The sequence below is a fragment of the Mya arenaria genome, chromosome 13, assembly GCF_026914265.1.
Source record: "Mya arenaria isolate MELC-2E11 chromosome 13, ASM2691426v1".
Classification (NCBI taxonomy): domain Eukaryota; kingdom Metazoa; phylum Mollusca; class Bivalvia; order Myida; family Myidae; genus Mya; species Mya arenaria.
In genome coordinates, this window is record NC_069134.1 from 64,968,878 (window position 1) to 64,981,117 (window position 12,240).

Sequence of the window (12,240 nt, forward strand, 5' to 3'; positions counted from 1 at the left end):
GTGTTAGTTGTCGACGATTTGTGAGTCCCAATGTTAGTTGTCGACGATTTGTGACTTCCAATGTTAGTTGTCGACGATTTATGACTTCCAATGTTAGTTGTCGACGATTTGTGAGTCCAAATGTTAGTTGTCGTCGATTTGTGACTTCCAATGTTAGTTGTCGACGATTTGTGACTTCCAATGTTAGTTGTCGACGATTTGTGACTTCCTATGTTAGTTGTCGACGATTTGTGACTTCCAATGTTAAATGCCTAAGAATTGTGAGTCTTAAAGCGCGTAGTCACAATGAACTGTCAAATAAGAGGACGTGAGAACCCTAGGTTTATGATTGTATTTCAAGAGTATTATAGTATAAAAGATCATTGTGACATTAACGTTCTTGTTTCATATATTTTGTTAAATGATTCAAAAGTAAACATCGTTTCGTTGGCTCCTCGATTCAATGGAAGAAAAAACGGACCAGCTGTGTATATGCCAGAAAAGTCTCAGACACCTCAATTTAATCAATTGTCTTTTACATTTTTAAAGACATGATGCATTTGTCTGACTGTAGATCACAATTGTGAAAAGAATTGTGTCTGCTTCAAAGCAATTGCGTCCCAAGGTAGACCCTTGAGAGTGCTTCTAAATCCTTCGAAAGGAACGTTAAGTTAAAGACAGACTAACACATGCTTGTTTGATATATGGAGTTGGAACTGTCTTGCGCTCTGTCAATCAAAATGGCATCTGTATCAAGTCAAAGAAATCATAGAACGTCACGTGATATTCTGGTATCCGTCACGTGATATTCTGGTTTCGGTCACGTGATATTCTGGTATCGGTTGTAAGTTGTAACGTTTAGTGTACATGTGCATTGTTTCAATCCTCTCCCAGAATTATTAATTGACGTGGTAGATAAACAAATATAAGAGTATGTTATCTATTGTTTGTAATACTCCGTCTTTCTCTGGCATCTGGGAGTATTAGTGGCTAATATTATCATCCATAGATGTTATGTTTTCTGTCTAATGGCACATTAATTATTTGCAACAATAGTTGTAAGCGATTTCCAGACCTGAAATGCAGAAAATATAGCCATTTATTACCCCCATGTCTTTTCATCTCTAAATTCGATAGTTTAATAATTGCAATAAATGTTTTTCTAGAACTAATGAATTTTAATTAAAGTTATTTTATTTATCTAAAATTGTATATATAGAACATCATTCAAAGGCTTACATTAATGATTGTAATAATAAAAAAGTTGATAATTTGAAACAAAATGAAAGCAAACTATTTAGTGTTTTAAATGAAATGGTCTTTCTGTAATTCATTTAAACACATTTTCTCAGAATGATCAAATTAACTTCCAGTCAAGAAGCTGCGTGCCACAGAAGGCCGCGTGCCAGGGAATCTAAATCAAGAAATTGGAAATGAAATTTTCAAACTCGTTTATTTTTGCTATTTAGCGAGTTCCCTTAGGAGCTAATCTGTCATTTTTATTCGAATTTTACTTCGTTTTTGGCACTTTTGTCAAGAAACCGTTACTTGCGTCGTTGTTTTCTTTCGGTTAATTTTGTTTCTTAGAGTTAAAAGAATCGTTTTAGTGTCACGCAAGGGACGGATATTGGTGTCTGTTTTTTTGCCTTCAACATGGATCTGCTAGTTGTTCGGCGATTGTGAAGCAGGAAATCGTCTGCGAGACACGCAGTTTCAACAATGATCGACACTTCACTTTTACGACTTCAGTTTTAAAGTTATGTCACTGTTATGAATACAGGCAACTTAAACAACGTCAGAGAAAAAGAAGTATTACGTCAGTTTGTTTGTTCAAAAGACTCTTAAAACTCAATTTTGACGAATGCTGAATAGCTTGAATTCGTTTCCTTGGTAGAAACCAGTACTGGTGTCTATTATTATTATAAGTGTCCATGAAAAAGTGTCACTGTTAGTATTCGACCTTACGTCTTCTTGTGAGAGCTCAAACTTACGTCTTCTTGTGAGAGATCAAACTTATGTTATATTGTGAAAGCTCGAAATTATATCCTCTTGTGAGGGCTCAAACTTATGTCCTCTTGTGAAGGCTCAAAAACTATGTCCTCTTGTGAAGGCTCAAACTTATGTCCTCTTGTGAGGGCTCAAACTTATGTCCTCTTGTGAGAGCTCAAACTTATGTCCTCTTGTGAAGGCTCAAACTAATGTCCTCTTGTGAAGGCTCAAACTTATGTCCTCTTGTGAGAGCTCAAACTTATGTCCTCTTGTGAAGGCTCAAACTTATGTCCTCTTGTGAGGGCTCAAACTTATGTCCTCTTGTGAGAGCTCAAACTTATGTCCTCTTGTGAGGGCTCAAACTTATTTCCTCTTGTGAGGGCTCAAACTTATGTCCTCTTGTGAGGGCTCAAACTTATGTCCTCTTGTGAGAGCTCAAACTTATGTCCTCTTGTGAGGGCTCAAACTTATGTCCTCTTGTGAGAGCTCAAACTTATGTCCTCTTGTGAGGGCTCAAACTTATGTCCTCTTGTGAGAGCTCAAATTTATGTCCTCTTGTGAGGGCTCAAACTTATGTCCTCTTGTGAGAGCTCAAACTTATGTCCTCTTGTGAGGGCTCAAACTTATGTCCTCTTGTGAGAGCTCAAACTTATGTCCTCTTGTGAAGGCTCAAACTTATGTCCTCTTGTGAAGGCTCAATCTTATGCCCTCTTGTGAGAGCTCAAACTTATGTCCTCTTGTGAAGGCTCAAACTTATGTCCTCTTGTGAGGGCTCAAACTTATGTCCTCTTGTGAGAGCTCAAACTTATGTCCTCTTGTGAGAGCTCAAACTTATGTCCTCTTGTGAGGGCTCAAACTTATTTCCTCTTGTGAGGGCTCAAACTTATGTCCTCTTGTGAGGGCTCAAACTTATGTCCTCTTGTGAGAGCTCAAACTTATGTCCTCTTGTGAGGGCTCAAACTTATGTCCTCTTGTGAGAGCTCAAACTTATGTCCTCTTGTGAGGGCTCAAACTTATGTCCTCTTGTGAGAGCTCAAATTTATGTCCTCTTGTGAGGGCTCAAACTTATGTCCTCTTGTGAGAGCTCAAACTTATGTCCTCTTGTGAGGGCTCAAACTTATGTCCTCTTGTGAGAGCTCAAACTTATGTCCTCTTGTGAAGGCTCAAACTTATGTCCTCTTGTGAAGGCTCAATCTTATGCCCTCTTGTGAGAGCTCAAACTTATGTCCTCTTGTGAAGGCTCAAACTTATGTCCTCTTGTGAGGGCTCAAACTTATGTCCTCTTGTGAGAGCTCAAACTTATGTCCTCTTGTGAGAGCTCAAACTTATGTCTTCTTGTGAGAGCTCAAATTTATGTCCTCTTGTGAGGGCTCAAACTTATGTCCTCTTGTGAGAGCTCAAACTTATGTCCTCTTGTGAGGGCTCAAACTTATGTCCTCTTGTGAGAGCTCAAACTTATGTCCTCTTGTGCAGGCTCAAACTTATGTCCTCTTGTGAAGGCTCAATCTTATGCCCTCTTGTGAGGGCTCAAACTTATGTCCTCTTGTGAAGGCTCAAACTTATGTCCTCTTGTGAGGGCTCAAACTTGTGTCCTCTTGTGAGAGCTCAAACTTATGTCCTCTTGTGAGGGCTCAAACTTGTGTCCTCTTGTGAGAGCTCAAACTTATGTCCTCTTGTGAGGGCTCAAACTTATGTCCTCTTGTGAGGGCTCAAACTTATTTCCTCTTGTGAGGGCTCAAACTTATGTCCTCTTGTGAGAGCTCAAACTTATGTCCTCTTGTGAGAGCTCAAACTTATGTCCTCTTGTGTTAGCTCAAACTTATGTCCTCTTGTGAGAGCTCAAACTTATGTCCTCTTGTGAGAGCTCAAACTTATGTCCTCTTGTGAGAGCTCAAACTTATGTCCTCTTGTGAGAGCTCAAACTTATGTCCTCTTGTGAAGGCTCAAACTTATGTCCTCTTGTGAGAGCTCAAACTTATGTCCTCTTGTGAAGGCTCAAACTTATGTCCTCTTGTGAGAGCTCAAACTTATGTCCTCTTGTGAGAGCTCAAACTTATGTCCTCTTGTGAGGGCTCAAACTTATGTCCTCTTGTGAGGGCTCAAACTTATGTCCTCTTGTGAGGGCTCAAACTTATGTCCTCTTGTGAAGGCTCAAACTTATGTCCTCTTGTGAGGGCTCAAACTTATTTCCTTTCGTGAGGGCTCAAACTTATGTCCTCTTGTGAGAGCTCAAACTTATGTCCTCTTGTGAAGGCTCAAACTTATGTCCTCTTGTGAGGGCTCAAACTTATGTCCTCTTGTGAGAGCTCAAACTTATGTCCTCTTGTGAGGGCTCAAACTTATGTCCTCTTGTGAAGGCTCAAACTTATGTCCTCTTGTGAGAGCTCAAACTTATGTCCTCTTGTGAGAGCTCAAACTTATGTCCTCTTGTGAGGGCTCAAACTTATGTCCTCTTGTGAAGGCTCAAACTTATGTCCTCTTGTAAGGGCTCAAACTTATGTCCTCTTGTGAAGGCTCAAACTTATGTCCTCTTGTGAGAGCTCAAACTAATGTTCTCTTGTGAGAGCTCAAACTTATGTCCTCTTGTGAGGGCTCAAACTTATGTCCTCTTGTGAGAGCTCAAACTTATGTCCTCTTGTGAAGGCACAAACTTATGTCCTCTTGTGAGGGCTCAAACCTATGTCCTCTTGTGAGAGCTCAAACTTATGTCCTCTTGTGAGGGCTCAAACTTATGTCCTCTTGTGAGAGCTCAAACTTATGTCCTCTTGTGAGAGCTCAAACTAATGTTCTCTTGTGAGAGTTCAAACTTATGTCCTCTTGTGAGGGCTCAAACTTATGTCCTCTTGTGAGAGCTCAAACTTATGCCCTCTTGTGAAGGCTCAAATTTATGTCCTCTTGTAAGGGCTCAAATTTATGTCCTCTTGTGAGAGCTCAAACTTATGTCCTCTTGTGAGAGCTCAAACTTATGTCCTCTTGTGAGGGCTCAAACTTATGTCCTCTTGTGAGGGCTCAAACTTATGCCCTCTTGTGAAGGCTCAAATTTATGTCCTCTTGTAAGGGCTCAAATTTATGTCCTCTTGTGAGAGCTCAAACTTATGTCCTCTTGTGAGAGCTCAAACTTATGTCCTCTTGTGAGGGCTCAAACCTATGTCCTCTTGTGAGGGCTCAAACTTATGTCCTCTTGTGAGAGCTCAAACTTATGTCGTCTTGTGAGGGCTCAAATTTATGTCCTCTTGTGAGGGCTCAAACTTATGTCCTCTTGTGAGAGCTCAAACTTATGTCCTCTTGTGAATGCTCAAACTTATGTCCTCTTGTGAGAGCTCAAACTTATGTCCTCTTGTGAGGGATCCAACTTATGCCCTCTTGTGAGAGATGAAACTTATTTTTTCTTGTGAGAGATCAAACTTACTTCTTCTTGTGTGAGCTCAAACTTATGTCCTCTTGTGAGAGCTCAAACTTATGTCCTCTTGTGAGAGATGAAACTTACTTCTTCTTGTGAGAGATGAAACTTACTTCTTCTTGTGAGAGCTCAAACTTATGTCCTCTTGTGAGAGATGAAACTTACTTCTTCTTGTGAGAGATGAAACTTACTTCTTCTTGTGAGAGCTCAAACTTATGTCCTCTTGTGAGGGCTCAAACTTATGTCCGCATGAGAAAGAGCTGTAACTTATGCCCTCTTGTGAGAGCTCGCACTCATGTCCTCTTGTAAGAGCATAAACTTATGCCCTTTGAGAGAGCTCAAACTTTTTAAGAGAGCTTGAAATTATGTCTTCCTGAAAGATCTCAAACTTATGCCCTTTTATGTCTTCCTATGAGAGCTCAGACATATGCCATCTTGGTAGAGCTCTTACTTATATACTCATGTGAGAGCTCAGACTTATGTACTCTTGTGAGGGCTCAAACTTAAGACATTTTGTGAGAGCTCAAACTTATGACTTTTTGTGAGAGCTCAAACTAATGTTCTCTTGTGAGAGCTCAAACTTATGTACTCTTGTGAGAGCTCAAACTTATGTACTCTTGTGAGGGCTCAAACTTATGCCCTAATGTGAAAGCTCAAACTTATGCCCTAATGTGAGAGTTTTGCCGATGGAGTTCACTTAAAATCTATTGCTTATTTTGGTTTTGTTAATACACAGCCTTTGGAGAAAGGTAAGTGGATCGTAAGCTGCTCATAAATGACCGTTCAAACCTCTTCAGCCAACATTTAATGGGGGCTTCAAGAACCATTCAAGTTTCACAAAACGTGGCTTAACATCGTTAAGTTTGATGTCTAAGTTCATTTTCATGTTGCATAACAACTTTATTATGTGTATGCGTTTATTAACTGCCATGTTTAAGGTTCTTTAAAGTTTTTATCATGAACATAACAATTCCCGATGATAATAAGCTATTGAAAAGAACATAATTCCACAGCGGATGATCCAAATATTGTTTTAATCTAATCTTATCTTATCTTAAGATGAAACAATAACATAAAGGGCTTTGACATAAACAATTAGGTTCCATGTAAATATAGTCGTATAGAGCATAACAATGACAAATATTCTTTTAACAAAACCTTTATCCTGGGTATATATACTCGTAAATAAAATATCAAATTCAATATTTTAAAAGAATAGTTCGATAAGCTTGGTGTAGTGTGATAGTCTAGTGTGATTTGTTTCTAAATTTGTGTAAAAACCGGTTCAACTATTTCTGTTAAGAAGTGAAAGTGGAACCATTTTCCCTCTAGAAGTTTTACCTTAATTTCTATACAGTTGAATGGAAAAATATGGACAACTGTGTGAATTGGCACAACTACATGAAAGTGACTGTTTTACAAGGATTGAAGAAAAGTCAAAACATGCTATGTCGAAGTGTTTTGGACCTCGGTAAATACTTCGAGATAACGAACATTCGATATAACCGAAATACAACAAATGTATAACTAAATCCAAGACAATCGAGTTTCGACTTATATCAGTTTAAAAAATGTATAAGCCAAGCTGTCTTAATCCGTCAGCGCCTCTGATGGAAGGAACTAACAATCGTGAAGCCAATGACAACTTCCAAACTTTTGTGCGGGATAAAAACTTCCATAATTCATTGTCGAATGATAACATCCATAATTCTGAAATGCGCGAAATGGACATCATGCCAAATGTTCACTTTAGGCAACCAGAATCGGTTGGCAGGCGGTCAGTACCGAATGGCATATTGATCAAACATCCGTCCAAGGAAAGCATGTTGATTCCAAATGGAAGATTAGAGCATTCAAATGGGAATGATTTTAAGGTGAATATTTATTTAATACACGAAAATATAATGATGTTGTTTGCTAGTTTTGTTTGAAGTGTGTTTTCATTTATTGATTTATTTGTCTTTTGATAATTGGTTGATTGATTGATTGACTGTTTGCTTGCTTAATTGATTGAATGATTGATTGAATTATGATTGATTGATTGATTGATTGTTTGACTGTTTGCGTGCTTGCTTGACTGTTTGCGTGCTTGCTTGCTTGACTGACTGACTGACTGACTGACTGACTGACTGACTGGCTGGCTGGCTGGCTGGCTGGCTGGCTGGCTGGCTGGCTGGCTGGCTGGCTGGCTGGCTGGCTGGCTGGCTGGCTGGCTGGCTGGCTGGCTGGCTGGCTGGCTGGCTGGCTGGCTGGCTTGATTAATAAATTAATTGATTGATTGAATGACTGCTTGCTTGCGTGCTTTTTGATTGATTGATTGATTGATTAATGAACGCGATCTCTTAAAAATGGTGGATCATTCTATTTTGGAAGTGATACTGAAGTAGCTTAAAGTCCTTTATATTTGTATTTAATCTTGAAATCATTATGTGTGCAGAAATAAAATGAACAATGTTTGAGATGAAAGTTTTATCTACTTCATTAAATGAAAGCCTTTTAATTAACCTTATTATATACATGTTTATGAATATATACACAAGTTGTACGGTACTACCTGTCACCACTAGACATGAAGATAAATATGCTTTGTTCACCTGGTTGACAGTTGTATATCCTCGCGCAAAACCTCCGGGTCACTCCAAGGTTATACTTCCATAAAATTAACATTACAAATTATATCCCTTGTTTTAGCCCAGAGCTACTTGTGAAAATAAGCTTTTCACATGTTAAAATTTATAAGTGATTATAGTTTGTGAAGATTTACATTTCAAATGTTTCGTGTTCTATGCTGTTTATAAATATTCTACTGATATCCATTATGTAAAATGTAACCATTTTTGTTGAACTTCGACTATTTCATAATAGACCCCATTGCGTATCACCAATGTTCTGTACAAAATGTAATGTTATTAACTTAACTGTATACAATAAGTTATAGTTGTGGACCAATGAGAATGGAGTACACATTTCTTTGTCAATCTCTGCTTCCGGGTAAATTTCGTCAATAAAACATTTGTATCTGATCATTGATTGCTCAGTTGGAAAAGCTCCTGACGAAACGTCGCAACAGACCTTTCCTTGCTGGTTTGAATCTCATCAAAAATAATTAGCTTTTGAGAATAACATTCACTTTTAGCAATAATAAACACAATGCTTTTATAATTAGCGACCAGGCGTTGGATGGGATATAAACACACGAACATTTAGATAAAACTCAATGTAAATTGGTCCACAAACCAGGGCATATATACAGTCGAACCCCGTTGGCTCGAACTCTCAGGACCGGCGTAAATGCATCGAGCCTCGAGGAATTCGAGCCAAGCGGGAATGCTTACCTGCAGTATCTATATAGAGAACTCGGTCCTTTATATCCAGTTCAAGCCACAAGGAAATCGAGACAAGCGAGTTCGAGGCAACGGGGTTCGACTATAATTATTTTGGTTTGAGTTCTATTGTTTTGTGCGAGAAGGCAATCGTGTGTAGCTGAATGATAAGCTTGAATGTTCTGTAAGTTAGTAAAGATGTATGCAGTACAAAACATTAGTTGAAACAATATAACAAGCAAATTCGTTGAATTGATATCCTCCGCCTGATTAGGCAAAGTAGATGGAATGAAAATTAAAGATGCACTCTTACTCCTAAATAAGCAGTTCCACAATTAATACAATTGTTTTAATTTACCGAAAAGGGATGAATTAATATCGAAAACAATGGTTCCTATGAAAGATACCGTCTTTAATTTGAAAGAAACGACATAAAACTCGGTTTTTCTACCTTATGAGACGAGCGTTGATTTCACTAAATCTTTCAAGACCCACCAGTCATTTATTTTTTGTGCGTTTTCAGCAATTAAATACGCGGTTACAATCTTGATGTCAGTTATGGATATTTTCCATATATGCATTATTTAGTGAGCAGTTAAAGGTTAATCACTCAAATTTTATGTTTGTTATATTGATTTTAAATACGAGTGTCACTTTAAGTGTTGACTGAAACATGCAATATGGCTGTCGAGTGATGCACTCTTTATTTACATTGGTTATGAGAAATGAGGGTATTTGCATTTACTTTTAAATATTAGAATACGGGAGTAAAAGTACAATTTAACTTAAATGAATAAGGCATTCTTTTTCTTGTATTAAGACGACAAATTCCTAAACCTGAGCATCATAGTTTGGCTAAAACAGCACTTCAAGATAAATATCCATCACATGGATGCACTTCTAAGACGCCGAACGGCATGGTGTCTCCAAATAAGTTTTAAACAGCATTCCACCTGTATTTCAGTGACAAAACATGTCGATGATTTTAAATATATTACGTAAATGATAGTGGGGATGTCTGAAGATAAGTTTGTTTAATGAAGATAAAACTTGTCCTCTACCAAGGAGAGTAACCTACAGAGGAATGTCATCCACCTGAACCGTGTGAGGACAGAGATATGTCCAATCTTAATTTGGTTGCCATTATTGATAATGTTGAGTGTAAAACGAAAGAAGAGTTGTACAGGTTGAAGAACTATTTAGAACACCATATTGCAGTGCCATCAAGCATTCTAGGGGCAATATGCTTACATAAATGTACATAGGAGTGATTTTTAAAAGCAGTAATACTGCTAAAAAATACTGCTCCTGTTATAAATCAAATCCCTCCTAGGAGGCTGTGTGAATTTTGTCCTGTGTGCACCTTTAATAGATAGTTAGTGTCTGAAGGGTTGTTACATAAAGCAATTTCAATGTATGTTTGGTTATAACAGGAAAAGCAATTTGAATCTATGTAAGGTTTTTAATATCTTAGATTTGTTTGTATGTAAATGATGCAATCCTTGGACAAAATTCCAGCGTTGCATCGTTCTATAAAATTCCGTCAAGACGAAAGTTTGGCCAAGAATTACATCACTAAAATACAAGCAAATCTACAATAAGTCGCACGTGTAGAAGCAGAAAACACCATAGTCTTTAATAGGCTAAGAATTGTTTATATATCTGTCAAAACATAATTATTGTTTGTTTACATCGGTTGTGATCCGTGTTGACCAATGTGAGAACCCCATTGAGGCACGTGATTCATCACCCTGAAAACTTGAAGCAAACGACATGCAAACACAATATTCAGTATTGAAGTAGAACACGGAGATAGCAATTATTATTGGTGACATGGATCATAAATGTCGCTGAGGGCTTGAAATGACCTCGTTGTCCAGTGATGACCGTCCATGATCACTAAACATTACACGGTCAACGATGTCCTGAGTTCAGGCCTAGTTGTTTATAGAAAGATAGCCCATCATATACAGTTTCAATACAACCATGAACTTTCCGAAGGGTGATAGCTAAAAGGATCTATGTAACTTTGAATAAAGGAGTAGATATTACATTTTCGCTTCCCCACCCCCGTCGATGCGATTTGGTTGATGAATTTAGATGATTTATACGCAACATGTGTTCACCCACATAACAAATGAACCGAATCGGGCTTTTGGTATTCTTTTTTTAAAGTGACACTCTTATTCAAAATCAATACATACACATTTAAAACAAACATAAAATTTGAGCGATAAACCTTTAACTACGCATTTATGGAAAATGTTAATTACTGATAACAAGATTGTAAACGTGTATTTAATGGCTGAAAACGCAAAAATATTAAATGATTGGTGAGTGCTTGAAGATTTACTGTGATTTACTAAAGTCTCATATGGTAGAAATACCGTGTTTTCTGCACATTTCTTTCAAATAACACTCAGTATCCTTCATAAGAACCATTCTATTTTCATCTATTCATCCTTTTTGGTATGTTTAAACAATTGTCTAAATTGTCGTAAATCGTTTTGGGGAGTAACAGTATATCTTTAAATCTTTCGGCGTATCATTGAACGTCCGGGCAAACATTTTGACACGCCGGTTTTAGCGTAATGCTGATAACGAACGAAATAATTTGAAAACATTCATTGATATTATACACTTAAAACTAATTCTTTCCATAGAAAATAAAAATGAACGTCCGGGCAAATATTTTAAGATTCTTTTAGCTTAAATCACAAAATAAAAAGTTTGAAATTTCTCGTGACAGTTCAATGGAAGAATATTTCTTTGCTCGTCTGGGCTAGGGACGATGTTTTCATTGTCAATCCATACGGGGTTCTGCAATAGCGTTCAATGATCTGACATTTTAAAGGAAATGCTACACAGATAATATAGACAACATTAGGCGCATCTTTCCTTTCATGGCGAAACAAATAACGACAAAACGGTGTTAAGTTAATGTTCAACAAAAATTAAACGGTCGCTATTAAGGAGGCATAAGGAATTGATCAATTCTCTCCAGACTGACATATAATCCACGATCATCAGTCATTGTTAGCCTCTCTGATAGTTTGATGTGTTTTTCTCATGTTGGCGTCTATTTAGTCAATGTCTGAGAATCGTACCGATGCATGCACGTTCGTGACAATCCGCCATTAGCCGCCATTACAATATGGCGGACAAAGTGTATTCATACGCTTCAATAGAAATAGCCCCTCTGCACGAAGCAGGTTTATATACCGCGTTATAGGCCATTCTTAATATTAACATCATGAATAAAGCATTGAATACCCAGAACGAGGCTCGGATTGGTCAGATGTTAACATTGCTGATGGCTTCCTATAATGATCGTGATACAAATTTTATTGGATTCGACATTGTAGCTAACTTAACTTTTTTAATTTTTTCATAGATGGTAATGTTTTGCAAACCCCTGAAACCGTATTACAACCTCTGAGGTAGTTAAACTAATCAACAAAAAGTAACATATTTCCTTAGGTACCCATGTTTTATTGACCTGTTGTCTGTTTCGTGATCAAGTTTTATCCTTTATTGTTCAGATGCTCT

General features: G+C 37.6%; 1 protein-coding gene across 3 annotated transcripts in view; it reads left to right on the forward strand.

The window, feature by feature from the left end:
- The window catches only part of LOC128213505 (tetraspanin-18-like), an 83,980-nt gene that overhangs the window by 52,994 nt on the left and 18,746 nt on the right, over positions 1-12,240 (forward strand). Inside the window, exon 1 of one of the 3 annotated variants that reach the window (XM_052919265.1) lies at positions 6,542-7,242. The exons of the other annotated variants lie outside the window; for them this stretch is intronic. Coding sequence (XP_052775225.1) covers positions 6,940-7,242 — 303 coding nt within the window. The 5' untranslated portion in view covers positions 6,542-6,939. Of the gene's footprint in view, positions 1-6,541; positions 7,243-12,240 lie in introns of those variants that run through there. 3 annotated transcript variants of the gene reach the window in all.